A 23,907-nucleotide genomic window follows, 5' to 3' on the forward strand; every position below is an offset into this window, starting at 1 on the left:
CTAGCTTTCATTTCCAGCACCCCAAAGAGTTCAAAGCTTACCAGAAATGATGTTTGCGAACCATCAGGTGTGGGAACCATACCCCTCTCAATATAATCTTCAGTTTTGTATTTTTGGACCCTTCAATGGACTTTAATTTTGACATACTGAATTTTTCTTCACATATTAATGATAAATATAGGGTTTTAATGATAAAGGGGTTACTTAGTGCTTTGTGGGGAATTTAACAATTTCATCTAAACAGTTGATCAGTCATGTTAGCAATCTTTCAGTCAAACTTTGCAGTTAACAAAATACCATGCTCATAAGAGCCTTCTGGTTATTTTAAGATTAGATATATGAAGCTGGTATATCTATAAGAGCAACTAATCTTGCACCAGTGCTACAGGTTCATGGCAAGTACTAAAAATGCTTGATACAGTTAATTTAGTTGAGGTAACGTAGGTTTTAATACATTTTGTTTCTATATTTAAGTTAGTCCATAAGTTTTTGGAAGTCAAGTCACAAAACTGGTAATCCATGAATATGAGAAGTGTTAATCCAGAATGAGTTCCCAGTGTTTATAAAACAAACTGAAACAACCACTATATTGAGTGATGTCTCATCAATTTCAACAGTGCAAATAATTGCAGATATTTTTAAATGCACTTGAAAGTATGAGTATGTCTAGTTTACCAAGGTGTAACTCATTTAGTCTAAGGGGAGAAAGTACCTTAGAAATAAAGTCCCATTTTTCATGTTAGTCCAGAATTTTGTTTCTTTTGAAGATACCCAAGTTGCTTGGCAATGGGTGCAGGCTGTCTTAAAGCTGAACAAGAGCTATTTTGGGGTTCAGAGGCAAATTGTGCCATTTGACTGTAGTACAGTATTAATGCAACTACACATAACTGGTCAGAATAATTTGTTAATCACTTGTGTGAATTGGGACAAAGGAACTTAACCATATATTTTGCATTGCCTAGGAAAATTTTATCTGCCTCGCATGCCAGGATTCAACAAGGAACAGGGATTTTACTTTAAAAAAAAAATAAAGCTGGATCTTATAGGTATGAGAAACTACTATAATTGATAACATACTAACAGACTAGGCAAAAAGATGTCTTATGGAAAGATTTCAGTCCTTGTTGCATTGTTAACACTCTTATCAAATAGTAACTTCTCATGCTCGGATTGAGTTTTTGCGTCATTATGAGATTATGAGGGGATTTTTGGCCAGGGCAATAAATAGCATCTAAAAGATTAAATAGCATTAATAGTAGATTAATATTAATAGCATTAAAATATTTATTTTTGGCATGCCCTTTTCCTGCTAATTTCTTTTTAAATTCATCCCTATCGACAAATAAAATTAGTGTTGTGAAGTAACTTGCCAAGCAGTGTCACCAATTCCTGTCAAACAGACTACCTAACAGCAAAGTTAAAGTTACAAGGTACTAGGCAATAGATGAGAATTTTAGAATTTTTGGTGCTTTTGTGAATGGGAACCTTAGTGGCATGATACTTTTTTTTAATCTTATTTTTGGGCCACACCCAGTGGTACTCAGGGTTTACTCCTGGCTCTGCAAGAATTAACTCCTGGCGCAGTGCTCAGGACCACATGGGATGTTACGAATGGAACCTATGTCAGCTGTGCATAAGGCACAACCCCTACCCTCCGGTATTTAGCCAGCTCCACTAGTGTATTTTTAAAGGTAGATATTAAGGTATCCTTGAACCATGTCAGTTTCTAGTTCAGGAAGTAGTTGGACAAGTCATGGTAAACATTACAAGAATAAAATGTTCCAGTTTTTCTTTTTAGCAAATAAAGCAAAAGATGTGTGCTGACAAGATCTCATCTCCTTTTCCTTAGTCTGTCCATGTGAATGTGCTGTGTGGAAGAGTAAAAGGGCCCAACTAAATGTGTTCCAGTGATTCCAATAGGTATTCCAAATTAATTGCTGTTTGTACATGTAACACTTGTTTTAGTGGGCTTTCAGTCACCATAATTAGAACTTAATTTTAGGAGTGGGAAGGGAGAAATTGATCCAGATTGTTTATTTAGCAGAAAGGCTTCCTGATGCTATTGTGCATGCCCACAGCAATACCTGATATCTACTATTTGACTCCTTGCATGTTTTTAGGCACTAGATGTAAATAGTTGAAGCTTGAGCTTAGATTTTTTTTCCTAGTCAGATTCTTTTACTTAACTTCGAAGGCATTTGCTTTTAATAATACCCTTAGAAGAGCTTAATTATTACCATGTTAGTGTTCTAATGCACAAAACCCTAAGTCTAGAATACCTATATCTGACTTGACTTCCTTAAGGAATCTTGTATTAATACATAAGCAATGTAAACACTGATCAAAGTATTAACTAGTAAATAATTTAAGTTGTATAAAGAAGGCACAGTGAATTTTTGTCAGACTAGAGAATGTACTTTTTGTCATTGCCTTGTAATTGAAAGGAGAAGTAGGAAATTAATATTTGCCAGATATAAAAATAAATACTTCTCAATCCTAAATAAAGTATTGAGATCTTGGTGCCTTAATGGTTTGAGATGTACTTCGGTATAGTCAATGAATCTTACCTATTTTACACTGTCAAGAAATGAAAGGTTTCAAAGTAAAAGGTAAAACATGTTGAAAACTTAGGAAAATCTATTTTAAGATAGGAAAGCATGTTTCATTTCACATGACTTCAGCACTTTCATGGAAATTGAAGATTTTAAGGGCAGACTATATAACAACACCTGTTAAATTGATCTAAATCTTTAAAGTGAACCAAAGACGGCTTGGTATACTTGAGTATAATAATAGCATGCTTTGGTAAAGGTCATCCTTATTTTAGAAAATTAAGTGGCTGAAATGGCTCAAGTAGTTAACACTGCTTTAGAGGTGTATATTACAAACTTAAGTTTTGTCCCTAACCGCTTCCTTTTAAGGAATTTGTAAACATTTTAAACATGGAACTCAATACACAACCTGCAAAAGTAGCACAATTCTGGGTGGTAGAGGAAATTGGTATACTGACCACGACTTATTCTAGAAGGCCAATAAGTTGATTTTAGCAATCATCTTTTAATTTTTCTATTTTCCTCATAAAGGTTCTCTGCACACCCAAAGTGTAGGTATATCTTGATTTTTAAAGGGGTGCCATGACCCACCCTCATCTGCCAGATTTTTATCTAGGAATAGAAGGATTATTCAAACCCTATTTGATCCCTAGCTCTTTGCTGAAAAGTGCATAAACAGGAATCCTGACTTTATTATATAGACCTCCTCGCATTATATAATCGAAGCAAAGGGAAACCAGCGATGGAGTAGAGGTACGTAGACTAAAAAGATGCTCTCAAATCAAATAATATGGTTCTAGGTATAGTCAAAATTCCCCTTTGCCAAACTTATAAATCACCAGTCTCCCAAAGTTGTTAATTTTAAATTCCCTGAGGTCTTTTATTGAGGTATGAATAGTAAAGGAAAACTGGGTGGGATTAGGGAAGGGGAAATGCTAAAGTACTAGAAAGTATTTAAAGGTATGGTAAGCACATAAAGTCTTCAAAACTAATGACCACAATTCTATTTTAATCAGCTATTTAGCTGGTACCTACTGCTAAATCACCTAGTGTGAAATTGGAATTAATGGACCGATCAAGAACGCTATCCAGCTGGAGGCTTCAAATGAGCATGAAAGGTAGGTTTTCCTTTTGAAGTGAAGTGAGTGTGTTGTGTGGAGCTGAGGGGAACCAAAATTCTTAAATGATTTGGGCATTTAGTAATTTATTTTGTGTCAGACACTTGGCTCAAAAGGCTTAGAAAAAAATTGAGGGCCAGAGATGGTACAGTGTGATACTGTGCTTGCATGACACTGATCCCTGTTCAATTCCCAACACTCAGGAGTAAATTATGTTGTAGATTAAATAAATGCACATCTTCCCATTGCCCCCGATATGCAATAAACAGTTCTCTCAACAAAGTTGAGCTGTTCTCGAAGGACAAATTAGCATAGTCCTCAACTACTACAAAATAACCTAAATGAGGGAATAGGAATTCTACTTGGTGGAACTTATTAGACAAAAGGAATGAGGTCTATAGATGATAAAAGGAAGAAAGTGTAAATGGAAGGTTTTGGGCATGATCTATTCTAAAGCATAAATTCAGGCTTTGATGATGGTAATTGCACTTGAGATAGGATTACAGAACTTCACAGTTTGGATTTGAGCTGGATGATACTGGAGAATAGATCTAATAAGTGGAAGTTTTAAGACTAACTTCCAAGTTAATGCAAAGACAACTATTAATGTTTATGCTATATAAATTTATGCCTAAGGTACTCCAGTCCAGAGATTAATGAATACCTTCTCTACATGCATTTCAAGGAGAAAATAAAAGTATTTCAGATAAAGCCATATCCAATCAAGTATTTTTTTTAAATCCAGGTTCTCCAATTCCATGCAGTCTGCTGTGAAAATGAATGAAAGCTTGGAAGTTTATTGGTGAAGACTTGGACATGCTTAACCAACTAACTTGCTCTCTCACTAAGGGTAAGATGTCATACAGTCAATGTATACAGAGCTAGAAGGGCTATTGGCTACTTAACGGGGTGGGGAGAGTTTTATATATTTCATAACCTGAAGAGTAGAAGTAGCCTTTTTTCCCTTGACGATTGTTTTTAAAAGTCAGGTTTTCCACCTTCATGCCAATTAAAATTGAATCTCCCATTCATGGGGTTTTACTGGTTCATGAGAAAATGGCAGGCTGCTTAAAGCTTACATAAGAGTGGGCAGGCAGAACTTAATAGCCCTTCTCTAAAACCTTTGGGCAGTTCAGATGGTGTGAGGATCAATAAAATTATTAAAATCGGGGAAAAGCTACTGGGGGAAAATGTTCTGGAAGTCATCTCTTTGTTCCCTTGCTGTTTCTTTAACTGACAGTTATGCTGGGTGAATAAGGCTACAATCTAGCTTGTGTCTCATTATTTCAAAAGTATTTCCTGGAGAAATATACTGTTTAGAAAGTAAAGTTCTCTTATTAAACTTCAAAAGCATTGCTATTTTAAATGAAAGCATATTTGTAATGAGTGAATTTTGAAAAAGAAAGGGCCACAAAATAACTAGTTTTATTTTTCTTGTCTAGGTAACTTGTACTCACTTAATGCCTGCCAGCTGTGCTCTTGCCTGTTGGTACAGTTCAGTGCTTAACCATACTCCAGGGCTATACCTAGCCCTGTCTAGTGGACCGTGCAGTGCCAAGGATAAAACTTAGAAGGCCAGGCTCCTGCCTCCCAAGCCTTTTAAGCTGTTTTCCTTTAAAATTTTCAATTGGGAATGATTACCTGGAGTGCCATCAATTCCTTAATGGGAGTACACTTCTTGCAGTAAAAATGGATAGGGTGAAAAAAACCTCAAACATGGTTTCATTTTGTTTTATTGAGAAAGCCTTATGATACACGAGGTTCTTAACATTAAAGCACTCCATGCTGAACTTGAGTGGATTTCATATGGGTTTTCTGTGTCCAACATTCATCAGTTGTTTGGTTTTCTCTCAGGATCAAGGTGGGTATTCTCATATAAAATCTTGTTTTTAATTCCTTCTCTGGCGATTCTTTCCTGAATTCTTTGTTTTGCATAGTTATATCTACAGTGGAACCTTGTAAGAAAAGACCACACTGTTAGGAATTTCTATAGAAACAAAATCAAGGGTGCTTGCAAAATCGAAAGGTGCCTTAGCACCGAAGATTTGGAACATTAGGCATGTACTTACCAGCATCCTAAAGTAACCAAGATAAATCCTCCTAAACCAACATCACATGATCTTTTAATTCTACCTGTCAATAAAACAATCATTAATTATATATTTCTTCATATCGAAAATGCTCGTACAGAAAATCTATTAAAAATAATACTCACTAGTTAATAAAAAGTGTCCAAAGCCGGTCACAACAGATCCCAGTGAACCGTATAATAATGAATCCCGTGCACAGGGGGTATTTTCAACATCTAAAATTCCTAGGAGTTTAAAAGGCTAGGATTTAAAAACAAACCTAGGTTGAACATGAAATACTGGCAAAGATTGAACTAAAATCAAACAGTTGATTCTGTTTTTGTATATATAGGAACCTTTTGAGTATGACAATTCTAAAAGGTATATGTGTGAGGTATCTGAATTATACTATTAAATTGCCAAAGCTTGTTAATGGAAAATCTCAATGTTCCTTGGTGAGCGCCTTAAAAACTAGAGTGGGAAAATAAATGGCTTAACCATGATGATGATACTTGGGAAGAGTAAGAACTTTTCATCTGAAAGTGGGCAATCTGTCCTGCCTGGTTTATTTTCTTGCATATAATGAGGTTATTTTTAACCACGCTTAAGCATGACAACTTGAAAATCTAGTTTTGTCTCAGCTCTACCCCTGTAATGAGGGTTGGGCTACTCTCTTTGGCTTTAGTATGTCTTCCCTGATGAGAAATAACAAATTTATAAACACCCAAAACTGCCACCATAAGCCTTGTGTGTTGAATATTAGTTGACTCCAGGAAGCACACTGGGAAGATGGCCCAAAGGGCTGAAGGAGTGCTTGCTTTTTGCATGAGGAGCCCCATGTTCCCATTTTCAATTACATGAAAGGCTTCCACACACTGAACCACATCTCCAGTACTAATAAAATTAAATTCTAAGTGAACATTTCTCTGTAAATGTGATACAGAAGTGGAGTCAAGTGAAGAATTCTAAAGGATGAAGTAGGTCAAAGCAAGTTGGATGGACACAAGTGAATATAATGGGGTGGGCAACATTTGGTTTTATGGAGTTTGTCTCAATAAACTTGTATTCTTACTGAGCTTTTCTGCTTCTCTGATTGGAGAACATTTCTCAAGACTGCATGAACAACATTAGTGCTCTTTCTAAACCCCTCAACTGGTTACAGGGTTCTCAGTGGTGCTCAGGATTTCTAGGACCACTGGCAAAGCCATGCCAGTGTGGCTAGATTCTGTTGGGGCCAGGTTATTGAATGCCATTCCTTTTTGTTTCATCACATGGAACATTTATTTCCAGTCTTATGCTAGTCTGGAAAAAAAAACCCTTACAATTCCTATCTTCAATCTCACTGATGCTCTTAGGAGCCCTGTCTAACATGGTAACTCCATAGCAGACCATGTGTGACCCCAACAGAAACCTCTCAACCTCTTAAATGCGAGTCAAGGTAAGTGCCCTATCTGGTGTACTGTATTTGTCCCCCCCTACAAGCTCATCTTTTAAAAGGAGGTCTTCATGTCATAAAGGCTCAAGAGTATGCCGTTTCTATGGCATTCTTAGATGTCTCCATACACATTGGTGGGTGCATGAGGTTCTACTGGCTCTAAAGAATGTACATCATAACAGGTTACTCCTGGCTTTGCACTCAGGAATCACTCCTAGGGGTGCTTAGGGGACCACATTGGATCCTAGGTATTAAGCCCCCAGGTCCATGATGAGTAAGCCAAGACCCTACTAATTTTTTTTAAGCATGTGCTCATGGTTATCTCATTTAGTAAAAATGTACATTGTTAACGCTTAAATTTATAAGACTGGGGGAGGGGATTAGGCCTCAGATGGTGATATTTGGGGGGTGTTCCTGGCTCTGTACTAGGGAACACATATGAGCCACTTGGGTTGTTGAGATTGCAATAGCGGGTGTACAGCAAAGTCTCATTTCAAATTGCTTTCATAGTTTGTACTAAATAAAGATGTATAAAAGCCTTTTTTTTTTTTAAGTACTTATGCTTTAAATACAGAAAGCTCGGGTTCACTTACAAAGGCAGCTGATTTCCCATCACTGGCCCCAGTTCAAGTACTGGGGGTGAGTCCTGAGTACCACTAGGTGTGACCTAGTAACAGAACCAAGAAAATTCTTGGGGCTAATCATTACTTACTGTGGGGGAAGCCATGAGGTGACGGGGGGGGGGGGGAGTAGTGCAAAATTTTGAACTTGGGGTGGGGATTTCCACATAGTCCTAGGGTTACTCCGTATTATGCTCTCAAGCTGGCTGGCTGGTTCGAAGTAAGATGGTGCTTGGATCCAGTGTACTGGGTCACTAGATGACACCCTGTTGTGCTCAGGGGGAGTAGCAAGCACATTGCATGTTTGTCAGCTCTTTGATCTCCGAGTTAAGACATTTTTTCTTTTTTGATCTTTTTTCCTTTTTTAAGGACAAAAGGAAGGAGGGTAGGAAAGAACCCTTAAGACATTTTATGCAACTATAAATACTGTATCTCCTGGTTCCCCTCCACCCAAGTTTTTTTGGGGAGGAGGGGCAACACCTGGCAGTGTTGCCATATAGGCCATATAGGATATCAGATCAAGCTCAGATTGGCCCTGTGCAAGGCCACTGTACTCAGGTTCTCTATTTCTAATTTGGTTTTGCTCTGCAGTTGGATCACTCCTACCAGTGAGCTGGGTCCATATGGAGTCCTTTGGAGAATCAAATCCTGCTTGGTAGGCTGTTAAAGGCAGGCCCTTTATCTCTGGTTTTGTTTTTCTTTGGGGCTTGGCATCTTTGTAGCTACTAACGATTTTTGGTTTTAGCCATTTATAGCACTCCTGCTTTTATTTGCAAGGTCACCTTTGGCAAATTCTGGGAAACAAACGGGGACCAGAATGATATAATAGTGGATAGGGTGCTTGCCTTGCATGCAAGCCCACCCGGATTCAATCTCCCTTTTGACTTTGGAACTGGGGAGGTAGCTCAAAAACCAGAGCAAATGTTTTGCATTCTAGAGGCCCAGCTTCAATCCCCAGCACAGCAGCAGTGCCAAAGTGACCCCTGAGCATGCATCACTTTAGATCATCACTTCTCCAACCAATAGTAAAGTTAATATTTGCAAAGCAAATTTTTCAGGCATTACCGATCAATTTCCAATAATAAAAATTTTAGGGGAATCCTTGACTTAAAACTCATGCCTGACGTGTGGAGGATTTAGCTTCAGAAATAATTACCACATCGTTGTTCATTAAATTTTTAACGCATAAGTTTCTTTGACATTTGATGGTAATGGGGTAACCCTTAAGTTCTGCACTCATCTGGGATTCGGGAGACCTTATGGGATGGCGGGGGAATTGACCTCGGTGGGCCACGCGCAAGGCAAACTCTCCCAGCTTCAGAACCCCACAAGAAGCAATCGAGAAACAGCACAGGAGGCGGGGGAAAGCAACTGATGCCATGCAATGCTGCAGTCCACTTGGAAGAGAAAGTAAGGTTCATGGGAAATTCCCAATCTCATTCGGTCTTTCGGCTCTGGATATATAGTCACCGAAATGGAAATTAAAGTGCATTTTTGACCCCGTACGTTTAGTGCTGCGAAGCATGCAACATTGAAGGGAATCGTCAAGGAACTATTAAATCGCACTGTCACTAGTACCAGCATATTAGGGTGCTAGAGGACCATAGAGGAAGCCGGGGATCGAACCCAGGTCTACCGTGTGCAAGGAAAACGGCCTCAGCGAGGTATTATTCATGTTGAGGAGACTTAGCTGCAGCTTAGGAAGGAAACAGCCTTGCCCTCATTCTACCTTGGCCAGGACAATTTGGTTTATAAGGTTGGATGGAAAAGGATCGCAGAGAAATCAGAATGAATTGCACCCGGCAGAGAGGCCCAGGCGTTGCAAATCTCCGCCCTGAGCCCCACGCTCGACCCCGAACCCTCGCCACCTCTCCCGCGACCCTCCGCTCCTCGGGTTACCTTCCGCTTCCCGGGCTCGCTGGGCTCCTCCGCGGCGGCCATGGCACGAGTCGGCGGCGGCGGCCCCGCCCGCTTGCTCCCCGTGGGCCCGCCCCGGCCGGAAGTCCCGCCCCGCTCTGCGCAGCGGCCGCCATCTTAGGGACCTCGCTCTGGCGCCGCCGTTGTCGCGGTGGGTCGCGGTCGGGCCCTGCTCTTTGTTCGCGCCGGGACGGTGGCGCTTTCTCCCTCCGTTAAATTGCTAATTTAACACAAAGATGCCGAGAAGCTCCAATGAAGGAACCGAAGGGATAAAACCCATCCTCGCCGCCCCCGTCACCCCCGGCGGGGCGGGGCGGCGCCCCAGCGCCCAATTTAGCCTTTGCCCCTCCCCCACCCCCGAGCCCAACCGCCATTTCGAACTGCTGTCCGCGTGCGTGCTCGCCTACGCGGGCGCGCGCCGCCGCCTCTTGGGTCGTGTACGCGCACGCACGCGCACGGGCCGGGCCCTGCCCCTCCCCCCTCTCCCTGGCCTCGCCCGCCCGGAAGTGGGGCCGTAACAGCTCGGGCCCGCGTCCCCTGTGTCCTTTGTCCTTCCGGCTTCTAGAATGCTTCAACCCCAAGCGGGCTACCCAGAACCCCCTGGGCGCCTGCCTTCAGCCAACGGCCGCCTCGCCTCCCTCAGGCCTGCCTTAACGCCTGCAAAGCAACGCCGCTGGTGCTAGAAGGAGACTGGGGACAAAATGGAGGGGAGCCGCCGCCTAGCGTGCGCGCGTCGCCCTGTTTGCTAACCCCGGGCACCAAGAGGAGTTGCTCGTTCTGGGCTTGCAGGCATTTTAGTGCCCCTTTCCTGAGTCTCTGAATACCTCCCTCCACTCTGAGGAAAAATACCCTTCATGACTCCCCAAGGACATGACTTGCCCCCCCCCCCTTTTTATTTATTCGGTGAGTCATTTGGGAAGACACGGGACTGTTACCTAATACAGTTACCGACGCTGATGCCAGCTTCCAAGCGGCCCCCCCCACCTCCACCACGCAGGCTGCCTGTTAGGGGTGGGGCGACATGGCTTGGAATTTATGGTCTGGAAGGGGAATCTTCCAGAAAGGAGTACTGTTATTTTTGGTAAGCCTTTGTTACATGGTGAAGGACAAAGGTTTCCCCTTCAGACATCCTAAGGATAATTTGTTTCTTTTTTGTTGTCGTGATCTGGAAATTTTGCTCGAGTAAAACTTTCCTTGGGATTGAATCCATGGCACTTGTCTTTAGCAAGTGGGTTCGTGTGTGTGTGTGTGTGTGTGTGTGTGTGTGTGTGTGTGTGTGTGTGTGTGTGTGTGTGTGTGTGATTTCTCTCTATGAAGACATTTGTCCTCTGCTGGTCGCCAGATACTGGCTCCTCTCCAGAGTGTCTGCTCTACTCGCTTATCTGGGAGACAATGTGCACCATTGGTGACACCTTGCTAGCAAGAAAAGGGTTGGCTACTGAAAGGGAATCGGGTATCATTTAGTAGAGGTTTTCTTGGGGACTATCTTGTTTTTTGAAATTTCTCCTAGGTTTTGACATTTTAATATTCTGATCCCAATTCTCTGCCATCCAGAAACCCCTGTCTTGGAATGTTTTTGAGATATTTTCATATTTTTGTTTGTGGGGTGTCTGCATGTTTTCCTTGGGGTGCAGGTTGTTTCTTTTTGTTTGGGCATCATACCTGGCAGAGCTCTTCTTCCTTCTCCATACTTCTCTTCCTTCTCTTCCTCCTCTCCCCCATCCTTGTGATTACAATATTGTTAGTGAAGGGAGAGCATGCATATATCACTTTCTCTTTGCAGCACCCAGTTCTTGTCTAGAGTGAGTCATTTCCAACTACTGTCATGGTTTCCTTTCTCTCCCCTAACTTCACTTCCCTGCTTTTTGTAGCAAGTTTCCTACCATGGACCAGCCCGAATGGCCCTCATCTCTATTGTCTTTGGATATTATTACCACACTATCTTTTTTATATTCCACAAATGAGTGCCATTATTCTACATCACTTTGAAAAACAATTTGACATTAGGGCTGAGAATGGGTGTTCTAGATGACTCATTGGTTCTACTCTAAATAAAGAACCTGTATCTAACCATCCCAGTCACATCTACTTACTGGTTATCACTGATCTTTCAAGGAGGTAAGTACAAAATCAGTGAATATTGAAAAAAATTTATAGCAATGTAACATTGTTGAGATATCCAACTATGTGGGGTTTTGTTGTTAATTTTTTTTTCTTGAGATCAAAAATATGTCTAATGCATGGACATTTAAAATCTGAAATAGGACAAGTAAGTTGCCTGACTGGCAGCTGACCCAGGTTTAATCTCAAAACCATCATCAGAAGTGAGCTCTGAGCACAGAGCCAGGAGTAAATCCTGAGCACAGCACCACCCCACTCCAAATAAATAAAATCTGAAGTAGCACAAATTCATCAGAGTTTGAAAAATAAAATCATGGGCTGGAGTGACAGCACAGCAGTAGGGCATTTGTCTTGCATGCATTCCCCGAATCCCATATGGTCCCTTGAGCCTGCCAGGAGTGACTTCAGAGCGTAGAGCCAAGAGCCACACCCCTGAGTGCCTGGGTGTGGCCCCAAAACAAAACAAAAACAAAAAAAAAATCATACTTCTTGTTTTGTATATATACATTACTGGTAGTTTTTTTTTGTTTGTTTGTTTTTTGTTTTTTGTTTTCGGGTCACACCCGGCAGTGCTCAGGGGTCTCTCCTGGCTTCAGGCTCAGAAATCACTCCTGGCAGGTTCTGGGGACCATATGGGATGCCAGGATTTGAACCACCGACCTTCCGCATGCAAGACAAATGCTTTACCTCCATGCTATCTCTCAGGCCCATCTTGTAAAAAAAAAAAAAAGATTCTTCTTAAGTAGGTCTGGTGTGAGACTCAAGATTATGTGTTTTTCTTTTTCTTTTTTTTCTTTTTTTTTTGGTTTTTGGGCCTCACCAGTGACGGTCAGGGGTTACCTGGCTACACTCAGAAATCGCCCCTGGCTTGGGGAACCATATGGAATGCTGGGGGATCGAACCTTGGTTCGTCCTAGGCTAGTTCACACAAGGCCCTTATGCCCTGTATTACTGCTCTGACCCCCCCCACTCAGATTATGCATTTTTAAGCAATTTCCCAAGTGGTGATATTACTGGTCTTGATTCCACACTTTGAATATCAAATCTCTAGAATTAACTTTAAAGCATCACATTTGAAAGAGGGTACATGTGAGTATATTCTGTCTGTTTATAATGGTAAAAACACTGAAAACAGGAAGGGCAGTGTGAGATGGTAGAGAACGCAGTTTTGAGAGTGTGTCAGATCCCCAAACAAAAACCATAATAAAGCAGAATTAAAGATAGAATTCCATGTGTGTGGGGGCTGGAGTTATAGTACAGTGGGATGGGGGCTGGAAAGATAGCACAGCAGTAGGGCATTTGCCTTGCATGCAGCTGATCCAGGACAGACCTCGGTTAGATTCCTGACATCCCATATGGTTCCCTGAGCCTCCCAGAAGCGACTTCTGAGCACAGAGCCAGAAATAAACCCTGAGCATGGTTGAGTGCGCCCCCCCCCAAAAAAAAAAAAAAGTACAGCGAGCATTTATGGGTCTTGCATGCTCTTGAGCCAGATTCAATCCATGAAGTCCACATGGTATCATTCGGGGTGGCCCCCACAAAAAACCAAAAAATAATTTCATGTATAGTGATGTAGAGGAGGCGAACAGGAGGAGCACCCAACTTCTAGCTCTAGCTCTTGAAGATTCTCTACAGTGGAATTGAGTACCAGAACAAAACAGATAAGAGCTACAATACCCAGGAGAGGCTAAGGACAGAGCAGAAGCAATGAACCATAGATGTCTGGGAAATGAAAGGCAGGTGAAAATCTGTAATCCAACTTTTTAAAATCACTCCTTAAGCCTAGATTAGCAGGCTTAATCAAGGCTGGGCCCCATATTAATAACAAGTGGACTTCTGTGTCTCCCTGAAAACTGGTCAGGGAAGTACAGTCATCCTGAGACCTGAGCACAGCATGAATGGTGGGCAGACAAATGACCTGCTCTAGAGGGAAATACAGCTGTGCTTTCTGCTCATCATGACTTATGGAGTATGGACATATGAGTACTAAGCAAATTTATGTAAGCTCTGCATAAGCCTATGGAATTTCCACATGGCCATGGTGAAATACTGTAAGGTAGTCTAGTCTGGTTTTATTTTAGGCCATACCTGGTGATGCTTTAGAGGTTATTCCTGGCTCTGCACAATCACTCCTGATTGTGCTTAGAGGACCATATGGGATGCCAAGAAATAAAATCCAGGTCTTCTGTGCGCAAAACAAATGCCCTATCTACTTTAGTTCTATGTGTTTGCAATTGTTAATTGAGGGCCCACATGGTGGTACTGAGGACTTACTCTCTATTGGGCTTGGTGGACCCTATGTTGTGTCCTAAATTGAACCAAGATGGACCACTCAGCAAGGCAAGGACTTTACCTGACCTATTATCTTAATAATCCAGCCTAGACTGTCTTTAAGGAAACAAGCTGACTCATTAACCTGAGTAATTCCTAGCAAGTAATCCAATTGATGTAAACACAAAGCCATAGTCTCTGGAATTTCACAGCAAAAAATCTAGATGGCTTCTAAGATGTATAAAGCACCAGATATTCGTAGCCCTCAATACACATACAGTGAAGTAGAGGAACTCATCTGCAGGATGGATGAAATTGAAAGTGTAGAAAGAACTCCAGGCACATAAGATTTCTATAGCCTTTCTGATGAAGATATAGAAGTGACAATGACCAGGCCCCCAGCCGTTCCCCTCTTTTTCCCCTGGACTCCAGGCCCTCCCTGGGTGCCGGCTCAGATGGCCAGAAGTGGGTTCAGGTGGATTCTTAGTGGTCCTCAGGCTTTCCTCCTTTTGTACTCCAGGGGGGAGGTGCATGGGGAGGAGGATGGGCAGAAATCTTGCTTCCGGTTTCCCCTTTGATTTTGAAGGCCAGCTCTTGCCAAGTATGGGGTTTGGGAGTCCTCATGCCAGAGGCTTTTTCCCTAGCCTGGGGAGTGCTGGGATGCTTGGCAGGCCCCCATTCATCCCTCTCTTTTCCTCTGGACTCCAGGCCTTCCCTGGGCGCCAGTCCAGGTGGGCTCTATAGGGGTCATCAGGCTTTCCCCCTACCTCTCCCTACAGTAATGAGAATGCGCTTTGGGAGGAGGGCGGGTCATTCTAGCACTGGTTTATGTTGGGACAGTCACTGGAAATTTTTTCTCCTTGGTCTATTGAATGTATTGTATGCATATAGTTTATATACACATAATATCCATCTTGTATTGTGACCTTTATACTACCCTTACAAAGCTCATTTCTAATCTTTTACTGCCTCAGTCCCAACCCTTTTTTTCCCCCATCTTCCCATGTTGGTGCAGCTCATGACATGAAGCTTGCCACATAGAGTGATAAGTGCAGTTAGAGAAATAACTACACTGACAACTATCATAACAATGTGAATGAGTGAGGGAAATAGAAAGCCTGTCTTGAGTACAGGTGTGGGTGGGGTGGGGAGGAGGGAGATCTGGGAAATTGGTGGTGGGAATCTTTCACTGGTGAAGGGGGGTGTTCTTTACATGACTGTTATCATACAACTGCAATCATATTTGTAATCACAGTGTTTAAATAAAGATAATTAAAAACAAAAAAAAGTGACAATGACAAGGAAGTTCACTGAATTGAGGAAAGCAATAGAAGAAAATGCTAACAAGGAAAGAAAGAATGAAGAAACTTCAGTCAAGGTACTGAACTTGACCATGGAAGTTGCTCAAAGGACTAGCTCATGTGCTTTGCATGTCAGATGTCCATGGTTCAATTCCTTCAATTCCAGGTGCTGAATACTTCCTCAAATGCTGACAAAAGTGAGCACTGAATTGAGTTAGCTGTTGCTCTCACCTCCCTCCCCTGCAAAGAAAAAACAAGTCACTGAACTGAAGAACACAGTAAGTGAATTAAAAAACTTAATAAGGAGGCGTTTGCCTTTCATGCAGAAGGACAGCGGTTTGAATCCTGGCATCCCATATGGTCTCCTGTGCCTGCCAGGGGCGATTTCTGAGCATAGAGCCTGGAGTAACCCCTGAGCACTGCTGGGTGTGACCCAAAAACAAACAAAACCTTAAGAGATGGTTTCAGCAAGGAGAAAACTGATAAATTGGGGAAATAAAAATCAAAAGTTACAACAGAAAATACCAATACAGACTATCATATAAGATCATTATTTTTTTATTTTGGGCCACATCAGTGATGCTCAGGGGTTACTCCTGGCTATGCGAACCACAGTCTGTCCTAGGTCAGCCGTGTGCAAGACAAACGTCCTATCACTGTGTCATCGCTCTGGCCCCACCATATAAGATTATTATGAATAATTTATACTACTAAATTGGAAAATTTAGAGAAAACGGATATTTAGAATTGTACAATCTTTAAGAGACTAAATCAAGAGAAAACAAAACCTGAATAGGCTGATTACTAGTACTGAAATTTTGAACAGCAATCAAAAGCCAAAGTCTACAAATCAAAGCCAAGGCCCCAATGGATCCATCTAAATCTCTAAAGAAAGACTACTTCCCTTCTCGAGTTCTTCCAGAAAGTCTGAGAAACAGGAATCCTAACAATTCTGCAAAGTCATATTTTTTATTTTTATTTTATTGAAACAATTGTGATCAATAGAGTCCATCATAGTTGAATCTGAGTTATACAATGAGTCAGGACCTTTCCTACCAGCAGTGTTAACCTCCCTCCACCAATGGCCCCAGAATAAATCTTATATCACCACCCTTTACCCCCTGGCCTGCCAGTATAACAGGTCCTTTTAAGTTTAGATTGTTAAAGTTTAGGTCCTTTGATTCTATTATCATTGACTTTGACTTATATATTTAGTTCTGTCTTTATTTTCCCTCCCTGACACATTTTTATAAAAGGTTTTAAGTAACTTTTCCAAAATGAACTGTTTAAGGAAGATGACCAAAAATGCATTTTGTAAGGCAACTCTAAAAATTAAGCATGAGTAGTATCATTTCACAAAACCTGTAACATTTTATATAGTGTCTACACTAAAGTCTCCTTTAATACCATATATTTTTTTTTTTTTTTTTGGTTTTTGGGCCACACCCGGCGGTGCTCAGGGGTTACTCCTGGCTGTCTGCTCAGAAATAGCTCCTGGCAGGCACGCTCGGGGGACCATATGGGACACCGGGATTCGAACCAACCACCTTTGGTCCTGGATCAGCTGTTTGCAAGGCAAACACCGCTGTGCTATCTCTCCGGGCCCCTTTAATACCATATTTAACAATTTTTGTATGATCTGTTTTGTGATCACTATACTAATTGTTACCCCCATCTCTCATTCTTCCTGTGTAACCTTACCTGCTGGTAAGACCAGCCCATTTCTGGGAGGGGTCTTTGGTAGGTAACAAAAAGGTTTGCCCTGAGGGGCAGGGGGAGAGAAAGATTGATTGGGAGATTGGGAGAGATTCAGCAAGGAAGAAGCAGGAGAGAGAGAGTTGGCGGGATGGAGGAAGAAGAAGCAAGAGAGGAGATGGCTGAAAGGCGTAGAACTGCAGGCCAATAATGGAGATGGCTTGAAAGGTTTTAAAACTTAGGAGCCACACATTTTGGCTAAGGCCTTGAATAAAGCTGATGTCTGCTGAAACCTGACTACAATGGATGATTTCCTCATTGCTACCCTGAACCCTCAGACCCGCCGGCTGAAGGGGCTTAGAGATGTGTGGCCTGGGCTGGGGGAGAAAAGCCCCTCCATACATCCCATCACCATCCAGCCCCATACAGGGATGTTATTCAACACTTATATTGTGCCTTTCATTACACATCAAAGTATCATCACTTTGCTTTCTTATGGGGGTGGTGGAAAAATTTAACATTAAAAATATAAAACACAAATAGAAAAGTACCATTACTTGAGGATTTACTTCAGCAAGAGCTGGCAGCATTTGTTGGATAAACTGCTTGTGTCCAAGTTCAGTAGTTCCTGCTGTGGGGCTTGTGTTTTCACTGGGTGCAGAGTTAGATCTGTTGGTTACTGAAGAGCCTCCAGTATTTGCTAATGCCCCCACACTTCACGAGGGTCTGCAGGCTGCTCCTCTGGATCAGCGGCTGGAAGGCACCCACTGTAACGGGGTCGAGCTGCCTGACGTCGGTGTAACAAGGTACAGCATTGCCGGGATGTGTCAGTCCTGGCAGTGGCTCAGGATTGCTGACTGCAGCAGGGAGATAATGTGCGAAGTTGGGCGGCTCGAGCTGGGCACAGCACAACGGGTTGTGGTAGTCACAAGTCTTTAGGGCCCTCAGGAAGGGCGACACAAAGCCACCCACCGCCGCAGAGGTCCTGTAGTCTGACGTGGTGGGACATGAGGACAGTCACCTGCATATCCTTCCGGGGACAGGAGCCGAACACCTCCAGCCACTGGAACTGCTGCTCCTCGGCCACGTAGCAGCAGCACTGACAGAACATGACCAAGGGATTTGACTGAAGGTGGTAGAAGATGTAGAAGGCCTTGGCGGGGGACACACGCACGGTGTCGGAGGCCTGACATCACTCAGCTCAGCACAGCCCACTTCCACCCAGTTACCCGAATTTATGACAAACGAGGACATGAAGGCCACCACATTATTTCCTATGGCAATGATGAACTTGGAACAGGGATATTTTTCTAGCAGCAAGACGTTTTTGTCTGTGTTTGGAGAAGCCTCATCTCCCTCTTCCACGCCCTCTGCTGCCTGACCTCCCTGTCCTTGGGAATCTCCCTCGTGGCCTCCTCTTCCTCCTCCTCGTCCTCTGTGCCCGTCCGGCAGCACGATCACACCACTTCCCTAAAGAACGTATCGGCCATCTGATTATTATTTTGATACCAAATCACACAGATAACAAAAAGTAAATTACATATCCTAATGAACCATAGATGCAAAGATTCTCAACAAAATCTTAGTGTCTAAATTAAACAATACATTAAAAACGTTGTTCTGGAGGCTATAGATAGCATATCGGACTATCTGTAGAAGAAATTATACCGTAACAATTTATAAATCAGTAGGTTTTCAAAAAGCATGTGATAGCTGTGGGAAGTGACCCTTTCTTGCTTAGAGGAACCTTAGGAAAAAGAGATCTTAAAAAATTCACAGGGGCCGGAGTGATAGCCCTTCGGTAGGGCATATGATTTGCATGCAGCTGACCCAGGTTTGATCCCTGGCATCCTATATAGCCTCCTGAACCTGCTAAGAGTAATTTCTGAGTGCAGAGTCATAAGTAACCCCTAAGTGACACCAGGTGAGGTCCCAAAACAATAAAAAAATTATATATTATGATCAAATGGGATTCATCTCCCTGGAAACAAGGATGATTCGAGATATGCAGCCAATAAATAGAATACACTACATCAAAAAGGAAGGATTAAATCATAGGGTCATATAAATAAATGAGAAAATTTTCAGCAAAATCCAACACCAATCTATTATAATTTTTTTCTGTTTGTTTTTGAGCCACACCCAGACATGCTCAGGGGTTACTCTTGGCTCTGCACTCAGAAATCGCTCCTGGCAAGCTCTGGAACCATGTGGGATACTGGGGATTAAACCCAGGTTGTCCCGGGTCGGCTGTGTGCAAGGCAAATGCCCTACTGCTATGCTAACTCTCTGGCCCTATGATAAATTTTTTTTTTAAACAAAATGCTGGTATCAGGAACAAAACTCAGAACAGTAAAGGCCATACAATACAGAACTACAGCCTGCATCATACTCAGTGGTAAAAATTTAAAAACTACTGTAATAGAATTAGGCTCAAGAAAAGGGTATTCACTCTCTATTATCATTAAACATAGTGTTTGAAGTCCTTGCACCAGAAATTAGTCAAGAAAGAGAAATGAAAGCAAGTTAAGCAAAATTTGATTTAGAGACTCAAACCATCAACATTGTCAAATGACACAATATTACACATAAAAAACATTGCTCTGCTAAGAAAAAAAGTCTAGAAAAAATAAACCAGTACAGAAGATAGCAGACTACAAAATAAGCACAGAAATCTGTTTCATTTTTATATGCAAAAATTGAGGTAGAAAAGAAAAAAAAGAAAAGCCTATTTCAATTTCATTAATCTCCCTAAATTTAATCAAGTACCTAGGAAGTAACAAAGGAGATGAAAGACTTATTAATGGAAATTATAAAATATATTATAGGAAATAGAAGGATATACAAGGAAATGGAAATATATCCTCTATTTATGGATTGGAAGAATTAATAGTTAATGATCCACAGCGATAGTACAATGGAAAAGGTCCTTGCCTTGCACCTGCCTATCAGGGTTTGATCCTTGGTATCTCATATGGTCCCCCAAAGCCTCCAGGAGTTATCCCTGAGTACAAAGCCAGAAGTAAGCCCTTAAAACCACTGGGAACCCTGACAAAAAAAGGAAGAATGAACAGTCAAAATTGTTGTTCCAGGCTGGAGCAATAGTTTAGCAGGTGGGGGACATTTGCCTTGCACACAACTGACTAGGGGGTGATCCCCAGCATTCTGCATGGTTCCCTGAGTCCACCAAGAGTGATTCCTGAATGCAGAACCAGAAGTAACTCCTGAGCACCACTGAGTGTGGCACCCCAAAATAAAGGCCGTTATACTCAAGCACTTTACAGATAAAATGCAATCCCCATCAAGCACATGGCATTCTTCAAGTACTTGGAATAAAAACTTTAACATTTATATGAAACCATAAAACACCTCAAATAGTTTTTCTTCAAGTCTATTAACAGTTGTTTGAACTATTTTGTAGCTTGTCATTGGTGTATATATGTCTAGGAATATGATTTCTTTCTGATGTACATATCTCTTGATTATTAAGAAGTGACCCACTCTCATAACCTTCTTAAGCCTAAAGTTTGTGTTGTCTGATTTTAGTGTGGCCACCCCAGCCTTTTTAAGGGAAATGTTTGCTTGAAGGATCGTCTTCAAACCTTTGACTTTGAGTCTTTGTTTGCTCTGACTATTCAAATGTGTTTCTTGCTGGCAACAAAATGTTGGATTAAATTTTCTAATTCATTGGCCATTGTGTCTCTTAATTGGTGCAGTTTGTTAATTGACATTGGGAGAAATAATTGCCATGGAATTTTGTGTCATCTTTTTATAAAAGATTGGTGTGTTTGTAGAGTTTATCTTGCCTTAAGTTATATCTCTTAAATGATTTTAAAATTGATTTTGAGTTTGGTGGAGTAAAGTATTCTTGGCGAGGCATTAAAACTCATTTAATTCCAGGATGGACAAAGGTTCAATCCCAAGCATCCCATATTGTTTCCTGAGCCAGAAGTGATTTATGAGCACAGAGTCAAGAGTAACCCTGAGCAGCCAGTGTGTCCCCCCAAAACAATACAAAAAAACCCCCAAAACCCATTTGAGTTTTAGAATAAAATTTAAGTCCAGAGAATGAAGCCTCCCATTTTTTATCAGACTTGTTTTTTCACTATATCCCTCTACCTTCAGGGCATGAAGGGTTGCTTGTAGTAAATCTGCTGTAAATCTTAATGATGCTTCTTTGTGTGTAATTTCTATTTTTGATCTTTCTGTTTTCAGTATGTTATATCTATAATTTTTTATTATTGTAACTAGGATGTGCCTTATGGTGCTTTTATTTGGGTCTCTTTTTAGCTGGTACTCTTTGGTTATCCAAGATGTGGTATATGTGCTCTTTAGCTCTGGAAACTTCTCAGCAATGATGTCTTTTTTGTTTGCTTATTTGTTTGCTTTTGGGCCACACCTGGCAGTACTCAGGGGTTTCTCATGGCTCTGCGCTCAGAAATTGCTCCTGGCATGCTTAGGAGACCATCTGGGATGCCAGGGATTAAATCCAGGTCAGCTGCGTGAAAGGCAAATGTCATACCTTCTGGGCTACATCTCCTGCCCAGCAATGAAGTTTTTTTTTTTTTAAGGGGAGAGCGCGAACGCAGTCCCCCACTACCATAAATTACGCAGTCCAGTTTCCCACATTTGGGGAAATCTCAGAGGTCAGCACACCCGGAGTGCAATGGGTGAGCCTCACCCTGGGGAAACCACCTTCGTGATCATGGTATCGCCCCTGCCAGGTAAGTATAGCAATGAAGTTTTTGACTGTTGCTGTTTCTTAGGGGTTTTCTCTCTTGCTTTCTGGGACCTTAATGAGTTTTATGTTGTTTATTTTAATTTATTTAAAGTTTTATTGCTGTCTTATTTTGAGTACTTTTCCATCTTCTCTTTTCTATCTTCTGCTGTTCTATGGCAGTGTTATGCAGCTCCTCTTCCAGCTCACCTATTCTGTCCTTAGAAGCTGTTACTCTGCTAGATTGCCTTCTAGTGATTTTTCCCCCCTACCAAGTTTTTCAGTTTTGTCATTTCTGTATGAAGTTTGTCCATTTCTACTCTCAGATACTTTTGTGTCTTATTGGCAGTCAATCCTATAGTTTCTTTGAATATCCTCAACATTTTCTGTCTAAAGTTCTTATTAGAGATGCTATATATGTGGCTGATACTAGTTGAGTCTTTAGAACTACCATTATTCCATCATTGTTCGCTAAGCATGGTGGGATTCTATGTTGCTTTCCCATTGTGACCTTTGCATTGTAGTAGTTGTTTTTGGGTCACACCCGGCAGCACTCAGGGGTTACTCCTGGCTCTGTGCTCAGAAACCGCTCCTGGCAGACTCGGGGGACCATATGAGATGCCGGGATTCGAACCACTGTTCTTTTGCATGCAAGGCAAATGACTTAACTCCATGCTATCTCTCCGGACCCTGTACCCCTGTAGTAGTGTTGTTGTTTTTAAATGTGTTGTGGTGGGATCATTGACTAGAAGAGTACTCATCTAGAATCAAAATGGTTCTTCTGAGTCAAAGAGCCTGCTGCCAGTCTTTCTACCTCCATTTCTTGGGACTGTGTGGTTGTCTGGACTCCAGCTGATGGCTGGAAGACCCGCCTCTCCTCCTGGGTCTTTCCTTTGAGGCACCCTGATCTGGGGCAAAAATAGCTCTTCTGAGTCAGAAAGGGGCCTACTGTTGGTCTTTTTGTCTACCTCAGTTTCTTGGGACTGTTTGGCTGATGGAGCCCAGCTAGGGTGGCTCACAACCCCCTCCCCTTAGCCTAGATTCACTTTTCTTTTCCTCAGGATACACTGACTTGGGGTGAAAATGGGTCTTCCCATTTTCCCAGAGGAGTCCTTTGCCAGTCTTTATGCCTGCCTCAATTTCTTGGAACTGTGTGACTGCTGGAGAGATTTTTTTTAAAAACATAATCCTGCTGCTATTTTGGTACCAGGAATACTGCATTGAAAAATGTCTATCCTCAGGGAATCTAATATAAGGAAAGAAGAGAAATCAGGCTTAAAATGCAAATTGAAATTCACATATGATATAAATTCCCCCTATTTTTGTTGTTTTTGTTGTTGTTTTGCTTTCCTTTATGAGCTATACTGATGGTGCTCAGGGATTACTCCTGGCTCTGCACTCAGGAATTACTCCTGATGATGCTCAGGGGACCATATAGGATGCTGGGGATGTAATTCTGGACAACCTTGTGCAAGGCAAGCATTCTACTAAATTTCTTTTTTTTTTTTTAACAAAATGTTGGCTTTTGCTCTTGTAAATTCTTGTTTCACTCAACTGATAAAATCTATAATGATTTAAAATTACAGTGACCATAATGGGGCTCCTTAAACTCCTAAAATTTTTGCAGAACAGAAATGCAAGAATAGAGGGATTTTTCATCTCATAGCTACAGCTCTGTGTGTATAAGTGCATTGTTTCGGTACCACTCTCAGCAGTGCTCAGAGGCAACACTTGACTCTATGGTTTGAGGTTACTCTGGGAAGTTCTTGGGAAAGCATGTGGTACTAGGGATTGAATCCTATTAAAAAGCATTACAGAGCACCACGATGTTTGGCCCTATTTTAAAAGATGTAAGATATTGTATGCTTCAAATTGATCAAATCCTTGTCAGTTTTGTAGAGAAATCTTAAACTATGGTCATTTTATCATCTACAGAAATTTTTATTTGTTCTTTTTCTCTTTAGATGCAGTCCATGTGAAGAGAATCCATGAAAACATTAACATATAGTCTACCAAGTTTATTATAAGATGGAGCTGGATAAACAATTTCAGTACTAAAGAGGTAATACAAGTATTAAGGTACTTTGCTTG

General features: G+C 41.6%; 1 protein-coding gene, 1 long non-coding RNA gene, 1 other non-coding gene and 1 pseudogene across 3 annotated transcripts; 1 reads left to right on the top strand and 3 right to left on the bottom strand.

Annotated features, from left to right (window-relative positions):
• The first annotated feature begins 1,409 nt into the window (after positions 1-1,409).
• Positions 1,410-4,547, top strand: LOC126013553 (uncharacterized). The gene is made up of 3 exons (XR_007497530.1): positions 1,410-1,920; positions 3,569-3,670; positions 4,416-4,547. It is a non-coding gene; the product is annotated as an uncharacterized LOC126013553 (long non-coding RNA).
• Positions 4,548-5,387: 840 nt separating this feature from the next.
• LOC126013512 (cytochrome c oxidase assembly protein COX20, mitochondrial) lies at positions 5,388-9,748 on the bottom strand. The gene is made up of 4 exons (XM_049776633.1): positions 9,694-9,748; positions 5,886-6,000; positions 5,740-5,803; positions 5,388-5,625 (listed from the first exon to the last, which is right to left on the bottom strand). The coding sequence occupies exons 1-4, from the start codon at positions 9,733-9,735 to the stop codon at positions 5,502-5,504; spliced, it is 345 nt and encodes a 114-aa protein (XP_049632590.1). The 5' UTR covers positions 9,736-9,748; the 3' UTR covers positions 5,388-5,501.
• Positions 9,749-10,350: 602 nt separating this feature from the next.
• Positions 10,351-18,589, bottom strand: LOC126014246 (proteasome assembly chaperone 1-like; annotated as a pseudogene).
• Positions 18,590-21,667: 3,078 nt separating this feature from the next.
• LOC126015302 (U1 spliceosomal RNA) lies at positions 21,668-21,831 on the bottom strand. The gene has a single exon (XR_007498181.1). It is a non-coding gene; the product is annotated as a U1 spliceosomal RNA (small nuclear RNA).
• Positions 21,832-23,907: the final 2,076 nt, after the last annotated feature.

Source organism: Suncus etruscus, chromosome 7, assembly GCF_024139225.1.
Source record: "Suncus etruscus isolate mSunEtr1 chromosome 7, mSunEtr1.pri.cur, whole genome shotgun sequence".
Lineage (NCBI taxonomy): Eukaryota > Metazoa > Chordata > Mammalia > Eulipotyphla > Soricidae > Suncus > Suncus etruscus.